The sequence below is a fragment of the Schistocerca cancellata genome, chromosome 2 (assembly GCF_023864275.1).
Source record: "Schistocerca cancellata isolate TAMUIC-IGC-003103 chromosome 2, iqSchCanc2.1, whole genome shotgun sequence".
Lineage (NCBI taxonomy): Eukaryota > Metazoa > Arthropoda > Insecta > Orthoptera > Acrididae > Schistocerca > Schistocerca cancellata.
Window position 1 is genome coordinate 800,512,070 of NC_064627.1, and position 19,841 is coordinate 800,531,910.

The window sequence follows — 19,841 nt, forward strand, 5'->3', positions numbered from 1 at the left end:
CTAGGACTATTCGAAAAGTCACTAAAGCACTACTGTAGGCCATTTGCCCCTCGTTGGACATCACATATGAAGGCAAGGACTATGGCTCATCATCAAGAAGACAAAAGTGCAGAGACGTCGTCCATGTCCTCGACGTGACAATATATCTATATATTTTAATTTCCCAAAGATGCAGCTGCCAGAAGCAAAATGTTCGTTGCTACAACACAAATAGACTCGTTTACATATTATGTCACACATTGTGAAAATCAGTTATTAGCTAAGAGCACATAGGGCGTATATCATTTAATAAACTGAGTTAAGGCCTGCACCACCACATAATGCCTACATGAATTATTTTAATTGGCACCATACTGAAAAATCGCCAGTGGGAATATAGATCGCACACGTGTAAACACGTTTTACTATCCCCCGAAAGTGTATTGGAGGTACAGCCGACTGCAGTGGGTTATTATGTTGAGTGATGCTTGTGTAAGTTTTCATCAACTGTGGAAACCTAGGTAACTGTCTTGTGCAGTTCGGAGAACCAATTGTGATACTACTTGTGGCGCAAGTACGTATCCACGTTGTTATATCCATGGACAGAGATCACAATCTCTGATACAAAATTGTTTTTCCCGTAGTTATGAACACAGTAAGTAAGGTGTTGAGAGTAGTTTGTGATTTAGGTATAATTGACAAGAATGGTTCCAGTGAGGAAAGTGTTGGTATGATGTTTCTTGAGGCCTGTCGACGTACACGTAATATTTAATTGTTGAAAGCATTCAAACTTAAATCGGCGTGACATTTCTGCTAGTTGACAGTTCGCCTGCAATTAGGAACGTGTTAAGTCCAGTGTTGCAAATATTGTTTATGATAGCGCTAAGTTAACTGTTGCTGTAAAGCAATGAACAGAACCTGTTATTTTTTCATTGACAGTCTTGTGTAAGATCTGCACTTTTCGTATTGTGGCAATATATAAGTTAGTTTTGTTTTTTTCTTTAAACACTGTTAACATATCGAACTGCTAGAAACAGCATGCGTGACAAAACAGGAGATCTTGTACATCTTTAAAATGTCGGACTATGCCTATGAATTGATATTCCGAGCAAAATGTTTATCAGATAAAAACTAAATCACTAATTCTAGTTATAGCGAATTGAATGTGTTGAACAAGTATTGTCACTGTTTGTTTTGGTCGTTTGTGACCTGATAGTGCCTTTGTGCCAAAAAGTACTATTGTGATTGTACTGTTGCCTTACAGGCAAACCATGAAAATTGCAAATATGAACCACTGACAGTTTCATTTTAAAATACTTACTTCTAATACGATGTTTATTGGTGCAGCTATGTATTGAAATGGTTGAGTATAACATAAAAATCTAATCTTATCACCTGTTATTTCTCAAAAGATTCGCAATAGCAATTCTATATTGGTTTACTTGCTTGCACCCATTTGAGTGTATTGTATTATATAAAGTAACTCCATGTGGGCATCAAAGCAATCAGTTGGTTCATACTTCTTACAACAAATTTCCACAAGATTGGAAGTTGATAGTTACTCATTGAAAATCCCATTACATCTTACCCCACACCCACACTTTGATTACCAGTTTGTTACTAATGAAGCCCCATCTTCAAATCACTTTGCTCAAATATGTGAAAATGGCAACAGTTGACTAAAGCCACCGTTGATTTGCTTTAATCCATGATCGTAGCCTGGAACAAATGTATGACATCACCTGACCCACATTCATCCTTAACAATGCTGATATCTCGTTTTATCATTTATTATATTGTTGTGTGTAAATAGCTTCTTGTTTAATATTTATCAAGGCAAACTACCACTTATGCAGTCGAAACTATCCAAGATTTATTTGTAATTACTTTCCCGAACGTAAGTTAATGAAGAGTACTGTACTCTCCTTAAGGATTGTCACATATTGACAAGAACACAGTTTTTTTGGCAGCTTAGGGAGACTCATAATTGGTACACAAAAATGGCCAGAAGGAAATATAAGTTTAACAGGCTATGCTGTATTTGTGGATGTTGTTATAACCATTTATAATGGATGACACAAAATTAATAACCTTTGCGTTACACTTTATTTTAGATGTAAAATACCCATGTGCTGAAGGCTGCATTTGCTATGGAGCTATTTAGATACACACCAGTGACAGGATATAATAATAAAAAGAACCTTTAATAGAAATTACTCTATTATGCAGACCTGGAATACAAACATGAAAGTAATGAAGTTCGCTTTTGTGTATAACAGTAGCGTCCCCCACACCCACCCGTGCCAATGAATTATGACTAGTGAACATTTCTGGAGGTTGGAAAATAACAGTAGCATAATTTTTATACTGTGAAAAGGCAGAATGGAAATACCATTGAAATCAAGAACATATAATTTACCCATTGGGAGTGAATAACGCCAATATTTGTCTTGAGTGATGTGGGAAAACACAAATCGTGTAAACAAAACTGAATGCTCTTTTAACTGAAATACTGACAAAAAATATATATAACTTTAATTTTGAGTGGAACCAAGTTTTCACAATTCACTTATCACATTTATTATGTCACAGACAGCAAGCCGTGTACAGCTGTGGAGTTAGCTGACACTCATTCTGAAAGCATTGAAAGGCATAATGTAGCACCACTTCAACTTTGGCAATGCCTGCTGTGTAGAAGATTTTGTAATGTAGTGACTGACGTGCAAGACTTTATAAAGTTTATAACAGATAGGAAAAAAGAATCCCATTGACCTTCCGAACAGAGTTATTGTGAGTGAGATGTGGGTGCAGAATGTCACATCAAAAGCGAAAGCAATCGATAGAGTGGGTGGAAGGCACAAAAACAAGTGAAATCTGTTTCATCAGTTGTAAAAACCATGCTCAGGGATTGTTCTCATTGGTTGCCTTGCACTTGTGCAAACAATTCTTGATAATAATATGCAAATATTTTTGGGAAAATCGGTCTGTTGACTTGGTGGAACAATAGAAGGAATAGCTTTATCCAACACACTGTAGAGGAAAATTTTAATTATTTCTTAAATACATTCCTGTAGCACTTTGAATCTTGTTTTTCCATAAAACAAGTAAGGGTAAAATTGAATTAAAGTAAGAACCATTGATGACCAAGTACTGGGATTAAAGTATTTTCTACTGGGTTCTATGTAATTCATATAACAAACTGCAGGCCGTGCGGTCAGAGGCACCTCGCCACAGTTCGCGCAGCTCCCACCGTCAGAGGTTTGAGTCCTCTCTTGGGCATGGGTGTGTGTATGTTGTCCTTGTGTAAGTTAGCTTAAGTAGTGTATAAACCTAGGGACTGATGACTTCAGCAGTTTGGTCCCATAGGAACTTCCTACCACCACAAGGAGCAGGCAACACTTGAAAGTTGTGGTATTGTAAAATCCGCTAGCCTGTTAATAAGAAAGCAAAACACATACACTGTCCTATACTTTTATGCTGAATGGTGTAAGGACAAAAATAAGTAATTGCACTAAAAATAAGGCAAAAACAGTTTAGAACAATATCAAACAAGAAACAAATAAAAAATAGCAAAACAGTTTGCCATTCAGCCCCAGAAAGTAGCTCTGGCAGGAATTGTAACTCCAACAAATTATTGACAGCCAAATTTGACAATTACTTCCTCACACTGACAGCAAACATGCGTAAACAAACAAATAATTACAGATGCTTTAGATTTACTGAAGGCGGACACTGCATGCACCACCGAAATACATGAGTTTCAAAACTCCGTCTGCCAAGGAGATTACAACATTCGTCATGGTTGTAAAATTTAGTAATTCTTCTGGTTGTGCTGATGTTTCTAAGAGAGTATTCAAATTTTATCAAAGAAAGTGTACAATTCCACATGTCTGCTTTGACCTGTGATGTAAGTGTCTTATGTTATGTGACATCAGTATGGTGCTGTGTTTTTGCGTCGGGTCATGTTTGTGTTATGTGTGATATTCGGTCATTAGAGTTTGTGTGAAGTTGTGGTTGGAAGAGAGTACTGTGTCACCAGTGAGTTATGTAGATTTATTGTTTCAGATGTTCACCCATTCGTGTTTGTGTTAGGTATGAGTAGTGTTGTGTGGTTTTTATGGACTGAAATGTGATAGTTTTTTTTTTCTGTTAAAAATGGATATGAAAGAAAAATTTAATAGTTATTTATTCCGAGTTGCGCTGGTCAATTGTATGACGTCGACAGTAAATTTTTGCAGCAGTTCGGTTTCATTGCTGACTATGCGAGGTGTAATGTAATGAGAGTATGAAATTGATTAGAGCCCTGTCTTCTTGGACCAGGTACATCTGTATATGTGGTGGTGTCACCATGACAATATTTGGCAATCTGACAGGGGACCTCGTTGAGAGCTCTAGGTTCACCACCACAAAGACTGTTTTACTTTATGTATTATTTTTGTTATTGTTTGTCTTTACATCTTTCAGCAGTTATTTGCTTGTATTTTCTGAGAACTTTTTTGGTTGTTTTTTGTAATATGTGAATTATTTATTTTATTTTTTTTTTTTTTTTTCTTTTTTGTAGGAGTGGTATTGAGTGAGTGGGAATTGGTTAAAGGAGGACAGGGGAAAGTTGGGATTGTTGGAGGATTTGTGTGGAGAGGAGGGGAACGGGAACCTAGACCTATTCATTGGTCATGGCTGTGGTTGGTAAACATTTTTAATGCATATTTATGGTGTGTTGGTTTTGGTGTGTAGTTTTTTGTGAAGTGAATTATATGAGTGTGTGGGGTTTTGATATTATTCGCTTCATTTGAGCTATATAGGTGAAGGAGGTGAAGGGAACTTCCAATACCGTGTTTTGGAGTTGTATGTGTTGGTTTTTGGTGTCGAGGGCTGTGTTTGAGCTAAATAGGTTAAATGAAATGTAAGATTCCTGTGGATTTATGTGTGTAGAGTTGTGTTGTAGGTTGAGAATTTTTTGTGTTTGATTTTGTGGATAATATTTGTTTTGTGATGGTGCTGTTTTTCCTATTTGTGATATGTTTAGCTCGTCCCTGGCATAAAACCCCTACTTCCCATGGTTGTCCAGTTAATTTTATTTTATTGCTGGTGTGAACTATTCTAGTGTCTCATTATGTTTGTTCATGCATATATGAAATGACGTTGTAGTTGGCGTATTGTGTATGCTGGATGTAGGGGTGTCTGCCATCTTGATGATGTCATGGGTCAAAGCAGGCAGGTAGACTCAGGCACTTCTGTAATGCTCAGATTTAATAGAACTACCATTAAAATATGTTTGTAATCTGCACAAGCACTTTTAACGACAGAGTGAGTAGAACTTATTAACTGTCTCTTACTTTAGCTCTTGTAAAGGATTCTCCACAGAGATAGCCAAACAGGACCTCACAAATGATATCTTGGCTGAGTTACACAAGAAAAATGTCCTATTGGGATATTTTGTCACCTTGTTGAAGCCTTGGAGTGTGTGGATCACAAAATTATCCTTGTCAAAATAATATGTTATGGCATTAATGACATTCTCCTTTGAGAAAGTAGACACACACTGACAAACTTTGTTACGGGAATGAAACTAATCTCAAATTGCGGAAACATAACATGGTGTCTCAGAGTAATTGGTACTGGGTATGCTCTCAATCTTAACCTAGTAAAAGATCTCCCAGTAACTTCAATGGGTGGTTCAAAAGCTGTTGCATTTACTGATGAGACAAGTGTACCTATGAAAGAGCCAAACTCAACCTTATTGTACATGGCTCAGCTGAACAGGCCTGCATCTGGTTTACAGCAAACAGTTTAAATCTTTACACCACAAAGACACCATCAAAAGCTACCTATTACCACTAGCACTAAACATTAATGCTTCTCTGCTAAATTAAACGCTGTATGAAAAATTTCTCGGTTCAAACTGGATAACTTGGTAAAGTGAAGTTACGATGTAGATAGTTAACTGAGAAACTGAGTTTAGCATGCATTGCTTTATAGGTGTCGACCTAAAGACAGTTCCTGGAATTTCTACTCTCGTGTCATAGTACTTAATTATCATTTAGGTTTTCTGTCCCTATGTGGGGGTTCTGAGTGAAATTATGAACTCATGTACAGAGATGTTCAGCATGTTCTTATCTGTCATAAATTCTGAGTTTGTACCATTTCAAAAGAAAGTTAGAAACATGACTCTTTATCCATTCCTTCTAGATATTGTGTGTTTTTGTAGGTTCATGCATTGAAAATTTATGTTAGCTACATGGCATTGTTCATGTACAAAGCAGTTCCTACCTATCTCACATATCTTTGTATATCTTTATCTGTGCTTATACTTATTGAAGTCGGGTCTTTCTTATCTTGGGATTCAAGTGACATACCATTCTTTTTAACCTTCCCCCAATGTATCCCCCTCTCCTCCCTGACAAAGGAGTTGTTAGTTCCAAAAACTGGATAGTGTGTCCCTTCTACGTTTTTACATGTTTATCAGTGGGACTATACATTTCACCTCCTAAAGTACTGGCCAGAAATTCTGTCTCATAACATATTTGTTTTCTCATTTGAATTATTTTTTGATATAACACCGAACTCCATTAATTAATCATGTATTTGACTCCAGTGTGATTTATCTAAAGTGTAATCTTAAGCTTTCCAGAAGAATCGATTGAAGTCTTCTCAGTGTGTCCAGCTGGGTGCATTCGTCTTTATAATATGATATTTCGATGGCATAAGTTGCCATCATCTTCATGTGATACTTGTAAAATGAGCATCTTTGCTACATTCCACACTTTATACTTTGATCTCTCCCTGTCCCTCCCTCCACTATCCATTAGCGAGATGTGTCGGGTGGAGTTTATGGGGGAAAGGCATCACCAAAGGCTGTGTGCGAACCCTGGTCCCTCAGTGCTTCTGTAGCACCCGTCGTGCACAGAAGTTGCTTTTGGCTGATGCTGTGATTTTAGTTGGCTGGCTAACTCGGATTTCAGTGGCCTCCTTCAGAACACAGTCCCAAAACAACAAGGTCTGTAGTTCTTTATATGTCATTGAGTCCCCTGTAGCCATGCAATGCACTGCAACCACAGAGGAGAACAGATATCATGAGGCAAATCCGACATACCTTCAGGCAGAAGGTACAGGCCCAACAAATTGAACACAACAAGGAAGACAAGACAATGGTGTATCTGCTGTATATGGTGAGATGACTTGGGGCTTCGCAAACCAGATGTTAATACCATATTCCGTGTAAATACAGTAAGGCATACGTTGAGCAAACTGTGTTGGAAATCAAAGATGCAAAGAATACAGAAGACACACTGAATGTGAGCAACCAACAAAATCTGTGTTTGCAGAACATTGCATGGCTACAGGGAACTCGATGAAGTATGAAGAAACAGAAGTGCTAAGACAGACCTTATCATTTTGTGACTGTCCTGAAGTAGGCTACTGAAATTCCTGGGGCTGATGGGCAGATCAGCAAAGACTGTTACACCCTAAGCAAAGCTCGTGACCCAGCACTCAGACAAAGCCGAGAGCCACTTCCACATCTGTCTGGGCCTACAGAAGCAGTGAAGGAGTGCGGTTCATGCTCAACTTTCGGCGATGCCCTCCTCCCCACCACTGTACTTGACGCATTGTGTCAGCGCATAGTTGGGGAGTGAGTGAGGAGAAATTACTGTATAAAGGAGGCAGGATGTAACAAAGATGCTCATTTTAAAGGTATCACCTGAAGATGATGACACAGTACAGCATCAAAATATCATATTATGAAGATGACTGCACTCGAGAATAGTACAAACAGTAATGTATCTAGATCAACATTAAGGAATTGTACACAGAGTTTTTCATAATATGTATGACCATCCCTGCTTAGCCATTTTGCACTTCCTGTTGATCTCATTTTTGAGACATTTGTATTCTTTTTTGCCTGCCTCATTTACTGAATTTGTTATTTTCTCCTTTCATCAATTGAATTCATTATCTCTTCTGTTACCCAAGGATTTCTACTAGCCCCCATCTTTTTACGTATTTGTTCCTCTGTTGCCTTGGCTATTTCATCTCTAAGCTACCCATTCTTCTTCTACTTTATTTCTTTCCCCCATTCTTGTCAATTGTCCCGTAATGCTCTCTCTGAAACTCTCTACAACCTCTGCGTAATGCTCTCTCTGAAACTCTCTACAACCTCTGGTTCTGTCAGTTTATCCAGGTCCCATCTTCTTAAATTTCCACCTTTTTGCAGTTTCTTCAGTTTTAATATACAGTTCATAACCAATAGATTGTGGTCAGAGTCCATATCTGCCCCTGGAAATGTCTTACAATTTAGACCCTGGCTCCTAAATCTCTGTCTTACCATTATACAATCTATCTGAAACCGTTCAGTATCTCTAGGTTTCTTCCATGTACACAACCTTCTTTTATGATTCTTGGACCAAGTGTTAGCTATGATTAAGTTATGCTCTGTGCAAAATTCTACAAGGCGGATTCCTCTTTCATTCCTTACCCCCATTCCATATTCACCTACTACGTTTCCTTCTCTTCCTTTTCCTACTATCAAATTCCAGTCACCCATAACTATTACATTTTCGTCTCCTTTCACTATCGGAATAATTTATTTTATCTCGTCATACATTTCATCATTCTCTTCGTCATCTGTGGAGCTAGTTGGTATATAAACTTATACTACTGTGGTAGGCGTGGGCTTCGTATTTATCTTATAACCTTTGTAGTCACCTGAACAGAAAACTTGTTCCTCCTGCCACCGAACTTCACTACTTCCCACTACATCTAACTTTAACCTATCCATTTCCCTTTTTAAATTTTCTAACCTACCTGTCCGATTAAGGGATCTGCCATTCCACGCTCCGACCCGTAGAACGCGTTTTGTTTCTCCTGATAATGACGACCTCCTGAGTAGTCCCCGCCCGGAGATCCAAATAGGGGACTATTTTACCTCCAGAATATTTTACCCAGCAGGATGCCGTCATCATTTACCATACAGTAAAGCTGCATGCCCTCAGGAAATATTACGGCTGTAGTTTCCCCTTGCTTTCAGCCGTTTGCATTACCAGTACGGCAAGGCCGTTTTGGTTAGTCGTACAAGGCCATATCAGTTATTCATCCAGACTGTTGCCCCTGCAACTACTGAAAAGGCTGTTGCCCTTCTTCAGGAGCCACATGTTTGTCTGGCCTCTCAACAGATACCCATCTGTTGTGGTTGCACCTACGGTACCGCTATCTGTATCGCTGAGGCACGCCAGCCTCCCCACTAATGGCAAGGTCCATGGTCCATGGGGGATTAAGTGTGAGATTGAAACTTAAAAATTGTTTTCTGTGAATCATGTATATGCCTGCTGAGCCTTTGCCATATCTGTGTTTTATATGGCTGATGACAATGAAACCTGCAGTGACATAAACAAAACTTGGGACATTCTCTGTCCATTTGTTATTACTACAAATGGGTGGGCATTATATGTTTGAAACTTTATGGCGTCAAAATCCGTGACTCATTAGTAATCGCCCCATTTTTTTGTATGCAACTGGCAAGTGATACTTTTCTGTAATTGTTAGCATTAAGTTTGTCTCTCGTTTTATGTAGTGGGTGAATTAATGCTATTTTTCACTCTTCTGGCATATTTTCTGTTTTCCAGATGTTCTCAGAAAACAAGTGTAGAGCACTTGTAATAGTTCTGACCATTTTGTTGATTATTTATTGGAATATTGGTAGGCATAATGTCTTCCAGGTACAAGAACACAGTCAAATGAATGCCATTTTTTAATAATAGCTTTTCTCCAATTACTTGGGTTAATGTCATAAACAGTGCTGAAGATCCTTAATTTGCTATCCGTGTGAAAAATACCAAGTTGTGCCGTGCCTCACAGTCCGTGTTAAACTGTAGGTCCTCCTGTAACTGGCTGGATAAGTCAGTTCCAAGGTCGAGTGGTGTACTACCTCCAACAGGTCCATGCTTAGTAACTATGGTGTTCAAACTAATCTTTGTATTGATGATGGTTTTACTTTTTTTAATGGAAGTTTTAGAATGGTCTTAGTTCAAGTTTAGCCTTGATATTGTTGAAGTATAAGGCTGTCCCATCTTAGTATGTGAAGTTAAATCTCTTATCTCTAACCAGCATGTGATTCAAAGGCCAAATTGCATTGATGTATTCAGGGGTTGACCCAACTAAAGCTGTTTTTATGTGCGTAATCAGAAGTTCACTCCTCAGTTTCTAGGAATGAGATGTTACACTTTCCTCTTAAAGTCTCTATCCTACCTGATGGAAGGCTACACTTGTGCCCCGCCGCCATTCCGACACCCCAAACCCAACTTTCCCCACCAGCAACAGTGTTAAACAGTTTTAAATTAAGTAAGCATCATATCTGTTCAAATTATTTCCATGTGACTTCTTGACATATCGAAATCACTCTCGCTATTTGATAGCACATTGGCCACATGCATGTCAGTGATGAATGCAATACTTCTACAATGTAGTGTGTGTTGCTATGAACAATTAAAGGAACTTATGAAGTTTTTTTTTTATGTCTCTGAAAAACAATGACTCAGTCTGTTCAGTGTAAGATGTGAAATTATGAAAGGATAGTGACTTGTCAGGCACAATATTGTTATTTTGATAATTGTTGACCTTATGGCAGTTATGTAGGTTATGTATTTTACCAGTCTATTAACAGTTTTAATTTCTTTGTACTATTTGTGTTCACAGAATGATACTTTACCACTAGATGAATTGAAGATCCCTGTGTTTAAGGATGGGACCAGAAAAATGGTTCCAGCATTGGTAAGTACTTATATTAGTTTTATTTTTTCAGACCTACATCACACTTTAAAAGCCACCTACTGGTATGCGGCAGAGAGTATCTCTAACTGATCACTCTCCCCTGTTCCACTACCAAATGGCATCTGGGAAGAATGATTGTTGGTAGGCCTCTGTATTGGCTCTAATTTCTCAAATTTTCATGGTTGTTACACAAAATGTATGTGAGAGAAAGCAGTGTGTCATCAGACCTTTCCTGGAAAGTGCTCTCTCAAAATTTCAGTAGTAAACCTCTCCAGGATCCACAACACTTCTCTTATAATGTCTGCCAGTGGGGTTTGCTGAGCATCTCAGCAACACTCACGCACCATCTACATGATCCTGCAATGAAACATGCCGCTCTTCATTGAATCTTCTCTCTCTCTTCTATCAGTTCCTACCTAGTAAGGAACCCATATTGATGAACAGTACTCAAGAATCAGTCGAACAAGCACCTCGTAAGCTGCTTCCTTCACAGATGAGTTTGCTATGTATGTGCAATATGTTACATTTATTTACAATTAGGATCAACTGCTAGAGTCTGCTCCCCTCTTCAGTCCTCTGCAGGCCATTCTGCAAATACATACTATGACAGTGCTACTTTGTTATAGACAACCACATCATCTGTACACAGTCTTAAAGAGCATCCGCTGCTTTCTACTAGATCATTTATGTAAACCAAACAACAACAGTCCTCCACTCTTTCTCATGGTACTTCAGAAATTACCTTTACACCTGGTGATTTTGTTCTGTTAAAGAGTGACATGATGAGTTCTGTCTGCAAGGCAGCCTTGAATCCAGTCACAAATCTGATCCAATATGTGATTGGCTTGTACCTTTTTCACTAAACGTCCATTCGGGATGGTGTTGGTTGTCAAGGAACACATCATCAACCTGAGCACCACTGTCTACAGCACTATGGGTCTCATGGAGGAACAGAGCAAGCTGAGTTTTGCAAGATCTCTGTTTGTGGATTTCATATTGATTTTTATAGGTGAGATTTTCATTCTCCAAAAATGCCATTATTCTTGAGCTTAAAATGTGTCTGCATCTGTCCTACAGCCCTTCTTGAAAGTGGGAATGATGTGACCTTTTTTTCAGTTGCTAGATACCCTTTGTTGCTCCAGCAGTCTATGATAAACTGCTGTTAGGAGAGCAAGTTATTTTGCATAATCTTCGTAGAATCGTACTGGCATTTCATGTGATGCTGATGCGTTTCCACTACGAAGCAGTTGTAGTTGCTTTTCTATTCTGCGATTGGCTATCTCAATATCTGCTATTTCGATTTCATATGATGATCTAAAGGAGGGACTATGTCAAGATCTTTTCCAGCGAAACCATTTCAGAAGACCAAATTCAGTATTTCTCTCTGTATCTTCTGTTTTGGTTCCAGTATGATCCCCGAGTGACTGAATGGTGATTTCGAACCGATTATTGATAAGACCAAAACTTCTTAGGTTTTTTACTCAGATCAGTTGACAAAATTTTACTTTTCAAGTCATTGAATGCTTCTCCCATTGCTCTCCTTATGCTCATTTTCACTTTGTTCAGCTTTCTTTGTCAGCCAGTTTTTGACTTCTATTTGTTTACAGAGCAGTTTGCTAACACAGCTATTAAACCATGGTGGCCTTTCCCATCCCTTAAGACTTTGCTCAGAACATACTTGTTTCATATATTGAACAATGTTTTTGAATTATTTCTGTTTGTACTCAATATCTTTGTCCTCATCACTGAATATTTGATGCTGGCTACTCAGATAATCTGCAATCTATATCCCGTTACTCTTCCTATGCACAAATATCTTATTACCTTTCTTAACGTTCCTTGTACAACCCATAGTCACAGTTGCTATCACAGCCTTAACAGTATGAGCATTACTAATGCGTAGAGAGCCCAGATCTTTAATGATATATGAACATGTAAAATTAAAATAGGTAAAAATATGTGGAAAATTAAGTAGAAGCACGCCTTCCATAATCCAAATCAGAGTGCAATTAACAGCGTATTACAGCACTAGAACATGATTTTTACAGATTATTTAATTTCTGTCTTCATCTTTTATGTAGTTTTGATTAGAATATTTTCCAAAGGGAAAGGGCTACTGAGAGTTTGGGGGATTATAATTAAAGCTATGTCCCCACTGAGTGATTTCTCGTGTGGACTTGTGCCCGGTATGTGTAACCAATGGGATCTGGCACAAGTTGCAGGTTCCTGCAACAAGTGCCTATGACACTGACACTAAATTTCCAAGAAATACTCTGTTCTGCGACATGTGCCTGTATCCATTTGAGCTTCGAAAACACAGCACAGATCCTTGATACATTTTCTATTGAGCATGTGCTTTCAGTTCAGAGGCAGACCTCTGGTGTTGTGAACGAAAAATAATATTGTGAAACTAATCAAAGAATGTTGCAAAAGATGTTCATTATGGAATCCTACATTCCCCAATTATAAAAACCCCAAATCAGATGCAGTTCACCAACTCATATCTTTATTTGGTTTTTTGAATAAAGAATTGGACAGTATAATTCACAACCTAAGGTGATATTTTTTCTGTGAATTTTACAAATGTTCATCCCCGAAGACTTCAGGGTCAAGTAGAGAAGAGCTGTATGTATTGAAGTGGTATGTCTGTGATTCACTGCTCATCCAGGAGAATGTAAGCTAACCAAGATTGAGTGTATCCACATTTGAGGTAAGCTAGAGCATATTTATTTTATGTGATTATCACAAATGTTTACTTGCGTAACAGTGAAAGGTTGTGCATGGAAAAAAAGCATTTTTGGATGAATATGATACTTATCACTGAACTACCTTTTGACACTAACACCCAAAACTCCAGATTGCTTCCAAACGTTGTGTGTCAATAGAGCATCAACCAAAACACTGATTTAGTTCATGCTGTGTGCTGTTGTCCAGTAGAACACGTGTAAATGGTAATTAAAAGTAACGCCAGAACTGCGGAGTATAGAAAAAGCATATCTACGAGCTCTGAATGCGAAGAACTCTGATACGTGAATTGGTAGAACATCAGTCGTCATACTAAAGGTCCCGAGTTCGAAACCCACTGGTGGTGATTTCTTTTTTAATAATTTACATGCAAAATTGTTATATGGGAGAACATGTAGAAGGACATTTTGAAATTTGTAGCAGTGCTCTTTTGACAATTTGCTTTTGCTTCATTAGTTGAAACTAGCAAACTTACAGCGTATATTTATATAAATGACAGCACACCTAACAACATTATGAAAAGGGAGGTTGTTACTTACCATGTAGCTGAGATGCTGAATCGCAGATAGGCACAACAAAAAAGACTACCTTTTTGCCAGTAAGGCCTTTGTCAAAAATAGATAACTGACACGCACACGCAAACACACACACTCATGCAAACACAACTCACACACCTATCTATATAAATGTACTCTATAGGTTTGCTACTTTCATCTAACGAAGTGAAAGCAGACTGCCAAAAGGACATAGCTAGGAACTCCTAAACATACTTTTACATGTTAGAAAAATGTTCTCCCATATAATAATTTCATGTGTAAACTGTTAAAAAATAATCGCCACCATTGGGTTTCGGACTCGGGACCTTAAGTATGACAATCTGATGCTGTTCCAACTCACCTACCAGAGATCTTCACATTCAGTGCTCACAGATGTGCTTTTCCTGTACTCTGTAGTTCTGGTATTACTTTTAATTACCATTTACACATGTTCTACCAGACAACAGCATGAACTAAATCAGTATTTTAGTAGATACTCTGTCAACACAGAATGTTTGGTACAGATCTGAATGCCTGACGTCTCGAGGTTTGCGTGTAAGCAAACAAATACTGTCTTTTCACTTGTCCTTCAGCAGTCACAAAATATGCTGCAAACCCATCTCTCACTTGCTTATCATCTTTGGTAACATTTCTACTGATCCTGAATAGCGGGATGTAAGTGGGGGATGGTCTCCATCTCCCAGGTTTTAAGGTCCCTCTTTGTAGGAATCAAAACTACCTGGTTGTGAATAAATTAGATGTCTTTTTTAGGAAGTTGTGAAGACAAGCACAACACAAAGTCATAGTAGTTGCTTTATGGGGATAAATGTGAATAGGTTTTCTTAGAACATGAAAAACCGACTACAGGATTCCAAAGGCATTTTCAGTGAATCATTGTGCTCTTTTTCCTTTGTAATGGGTAGGATTTCATGCCATGTTCTTGAAGTGCAAAGACATCACCAACAATCATTGAATAGGGAATGGCCAGAGCTCTTCCAGGCAGAGGCTCTGGTTGTGGTATGTACAGCACACTTGCTTGAAGGACTTTGTTAAAGGTTGTATGGTTAAACACACCTCCATCTAAAATACATTCTTACACTACCACAGCTGCATTAAGAAACTGGTAATAGACATCCACTAATGCTTTTAACTCAATACTGAAAGTGTCTTTATAGTTGTAGTAAGTTCTTCCAGCATGAGCGGGATTAATAATTTGCATGTGTTTTCCATCTAAGGCCTCTGTGTGGTGAGGAAAGTTCCGGTGAATCTCAAATTCTCATGAAATTTCCTTCCATTGTGCTTCAGAATATGGTGTCTGAAAAAAGGAAACAAAAAATCTGAGGAATATTTTTCCTCATTTTTAGGGTACATTGGAAGAGAGAGATGTGAGGAGACTGTCCTCAGTATATCAATACCATTGGCAGACAAAGCAAGTACTTTGAGTACTCATTCAGAGCCCCCTTACATATCCACCACGCAAGAAGGCAAAAGTAGCAAAACAAATGTCTACTAATGATATAATGGGAGTTTTGAGGTGCGCAAATGACTAAATCCTGAGGAACTTTTACCTTGTTTGCAAAGTTTGTTGAGTGTGAACTGATAAACTTTCACAACAACAACAACAACAACAAAACGACTTGCTATTCTTCAGAAGAGGATAAAAGACTTGATTTTTGAAACAAGAGTTTGAGGAACTTGAAGAATTTGACAGTGAGTCTTCGGCATATGCAAGTGCAATAGCAGAAGTAGACTTTTCACTTGTAATTAATATAAATGAGGGCAGCCGGAAAATGTTTACATTTTAACCAAGGAGAATTGAATTTTACTATTCAAATCTTTATCTGAAAAGCCAAAGAAAGATGCTAGTTGGGGAACTGCATATTATTTGGTTTTTATGATCGGGGAATGTAGAAATTCTTCAATCTGTTTTATGGTATTGTAATTTATGGTAATTAATTTGAAATAAAAGAGCAATGAAGATAACAATTTCCTACTTTAATTTTTCTTTGAAGCACCTTCATCATAGCCTGACAAACTTTTAGTAGTATTTTGTTGATTTTAGGTATGAACATCCTTTGCGTGTGCATTAAGGAGCTGTAGGAATCTCCAATAGCTAAAAAGTGTAATATAATGGCAAGTCGTCACCAGGGGTTACAGCTTCTGGAAAATTGGTGTCTTTTAATGTGTAGTATTGAATCATCATATTTAATACTCCAAAGTCTGTCATATATTACAAACAAATTTTTTTAATGAACCTTTATGTCTTGAACTTTTAGGTCACTCATCACTGAACTGTACGCTCCAAGACTGTACCATTTCCAGTGAAAGTTATACACCCACTACCTACATTTCCTTTCTCAGAGTATTCTCCCTTTTTACAATTATATTAACAGCACTAACACAAAAAAAAAAAAAAAAAAAAAAAAAAAAAAAAAAAAATAGATGTTCTGCTTCATATGCCATGTTCCGTGAAACTGACTGGCTACAAGTTGCCAGTAAGAACACTCACGTTGGCTACTTTTGCTGGGCACGTGTCCCTGAACTAGGTTGCGATGGACGTGCACCTAGATACTTCTCTCCACAGGTTGTGGCAGGTAAAAATGCCCACGACAAATCCCTCAGTGTGAACATAGGTTAAGGCTAAAAAAAAGCATTAATACATGTAATTTAATGCACAAATATATCTAAAACACGTAGAAACATAATTATAGGAATATATGTAATGATAAAATGAAATTAATCAATGCTAGCAACATACTTCATGAACATTTACACTTTTCAAGTGCATAGGAGCAAAGAAAAGAATACTTAATAACATACAAATCTGCGCTGTACTGATGAATGAGAACAGATCAGTAGAATTGAGATGTATTACCGTGATGACATATTGTGCCAGTATGTACTGACTGAGTAGCTATATATTCAGCATCATATCAAGCACTTCCAATTATGAATGTACTGACAGTTTACAGTTTTTTAAGAGTCAGTTTAAATATGTTGTATGAAGTTAGAGATATTGATATATAGTAGTTAACCTTTTGAAGGGTATTCAGAGACACCCTTTAAAATAATGATACATATTTCCTTAGCTAATTGGATAAAACTATCTAGTAGGGATTAAATAGGGCAGGAAGTAGTGAAATAGCATCTAGTAGAATATTTCTCAATCCCTTACTGGAACTTGTAAAATTTTGATTTTTGCCGTTTGTGCACATAACACTAGATCCTATATTGTGTAATGAATGTTTGAATGGCGTATTCTGAAATATGAAGTAGTAAATTATCAAAGAATGTAATTTTAACGTTTTTTCTGTCATAATGAATGGTTACTGGGGCAATGAGTGAAAGAGAGAACTCTGTTAAACACAGCCACTCAGTCACACAGTTATAAAATATTTTAATCTACTATTCACATTTCAAGAAATGTGGCCCCATTGTAATGTTGTGTGAGTAATTAAATAAATACAATGCCATTCCAGTTTCTTTATATAATTTTCATGTCATCATGTGGGAAACAATGGTATACAGGCTGCAGGCAAATTTAATATCCCAGAAACCTACAGCAATATTGGTACAAGAATTTTAAGCGGTCTTCATGCAAGCAGCACATTTAACAGAATCTTTTCATCAAATTTGTTTTCCCATTAATCAAACCTCTGCAGGATAATTTCATTTGCAGATATATATGGGACTAGTTTCAGTAGAAACTGTTGAAGATTGACAAAGCAATACAAAAGGAAATTGCAAAATTGTTTACAAAATGTGTGTGGAAAAGGAAATTCCTCAAACTGTGACACTGCCGTAATTATTTTACTACGCAGTGAGGTCCGGGGGGGGGCATTTAGACCCTGAAACCAATATGTTCCATAGAGATGTCTGAGTATATCACGAAGATCATCTAAGCTGATGGGTTCAATAACTCAAAACCAGCTGTAGGCCATCAGTACCAATATTTAGGAGAGGTGCCTGCCCAATAGTGTTTGGTAAGACAATTTCCAACTGAGAAAGACAGCTCAATTTAGCCCATACATTTTATTTAGTCTTTTGGTCAGTAATGTGGCTCTTTCTGAATCGTACAGGAGTTGCTGCATAAGAAGTGATTCCAGTACTGCTGTTCATAGTAAATGGTGCACTGGCATTTAGGTTTGAAGTGGCGACTAGTGACAGACTTCACAATCAGAGGAGGACCAAACTTTTTTGGTTTCATTGCTGCCAGGATCCTGCTAAAACAGTGTCTTGGTAATGACTGTTAACAATGTGTTGGCAATATTGTGTCTACATGTCTGACAGACTGCATGATCAGATGTGAGTTAACCGCTATAGAATTGGGAGTTTTGTTTTGTGGTCAAGAGAGGCATGCCAATTAATGTGCCCCAGGTAAGAATACAACAAAACAGTCATTCAGACTTGAATCAGCACTACTTGGTTCTAGTCCACCGATAGTCACAGGCAACACACTGGAAGAGCTTGTACAAGTATGAAATCATTATGACCATATCTGTGGAGAGTGGTACAGCTTGAAGATGGTTCAGGACACAGGTCCCAATAAGACAGAAGTTCTTAACTAGACAGATATAGTGTGGTTGGTATGGTTGATATGGAGAGATGATCTCCATTGGATAGTCTGCAGACATGGTTGGCGTAATCTGGTTACACTCTGACAGGTCACAGGTGTTCTCAGCATTAAGCCCAGCACGGAGAACTTGGACGAGATGCAGAGTGAAGACTTGGATGCGGTGCAGAGGGAATGACTGCGCTGGGGAGAAGACATACGTTATAGCTGCCTAGCACAAGGATGCTGCTACAACAATCAATAGGCACATGGTGTGTGGAGGATTAATCAGTCCTCGCAGTAGTATCACTGTTTGCAGCATAGCTGGTGCCACATGTTGCTGTGGTGGCAATGGGAGATGACGTTGACGATGATACTGTGTGCTTAAGTCAAACTCAGATTGTTATCCTGCCTCTCCGATGGTGGTGTTGCCATTAGCCTGGAGAGTGTCAGCCTGCAGTACATGCTTGTATTGATAAATTGTAGGTCCCATGTCAATACCATTGATTACAACAAGAAGATGTGGTGAAGCTAGCATCAGCAAGTGCAGTAGCCGATGAGAGGTGATGCCCGATTGACAGCAGCCACCCAAGATGCGACAATGCCAACAGGCCATATGATGTGCCACTGATGTGGCCAGCAGGAAGGGCACAACAATCAGGGACCTGAAAACAACAGATGGGCAAGGTCATAATTGAGGATGGCAATCCGGCACTGGGAGATGGCAATGGTGATGGGATTGGGAGTGGCACAGGGATTTGCAGTATGGCATGAGGTGAAAAAATAGAAATGGAAGGAGGAAGTGACACAGAAAATGAAACTGCAGGAATGGTGGATGTAATGGCGGTATCAAGAGCAGCTGTGGCGATGGTGGGGAGGCTGTGCCAGTGGCAGTGGAAGCCGTGACAGTGGCAGAGGCAGTGGCTGGGGACTTGCCGGAACCCAGGCTGGAGACTCGTTGGAACCCGTCAGGGGTGACAGAGGAGGAGTTGTCTCAGCAGCCATCCGACCTGACACCAATACAGTGACAGGGCCAGTTTAAGTGGCATCCAGGGACTCATTTGAACCTACAAGCTGCATTTGGGGCGCCAGAGGAGAAGGCGTGCCTGCCCTGACACCAGGGTGGCAACAGTGCTTGCTACAAAGGAGATGGCAGCAACAGGGCTGTGTGACATTGGCAGAATGTTGTGGACTACGCTGTAAGGTGGCAGGCCAGTGGGCGTTGGCCGGGAGGGTGGTGGGGCTCTCGAATGTCGGTAGAAAGC

General features: G+C 38.7%; 1 protein-coding gene across 4 annotated transcripts in view; it reads left to right on the top strand.

Annotated features, from left to right (window-relative positions):
* The first annotated feature begins 438 nt into the window (after window positions 1-438).
* Window positions 439-19,841, top strand: part of LOC126162661 (activating signal cointegrator 1 complex subunit 2) — a 133,485-nt gene continuing 114,082 nt past the window's right edge. Inside the window, exons 1-2 of one of the 4 annotated variants that reach the window (XM_049919303.1) lie at window positions 439-471; window positions 10,669-10,743. In XM_049919303.1, the coding sequence (XP_049775260.1) occupies window positions 454-471; window positions 10,669-10,743 (93 nt within the window). In that variant the 5' untranslated portion in view covers window positions 439-453. Of the gene's footprint in view, window positions 472-555; window positions 708-4,637; window positions 4,662-10,668; window positions 10,744-19,841 lie in introns of those variants that run through there. The other 3 variants (XM_049919304.1, XM_049919302.1, XM_049919305.1) reach the window with 3 other exon arrangements.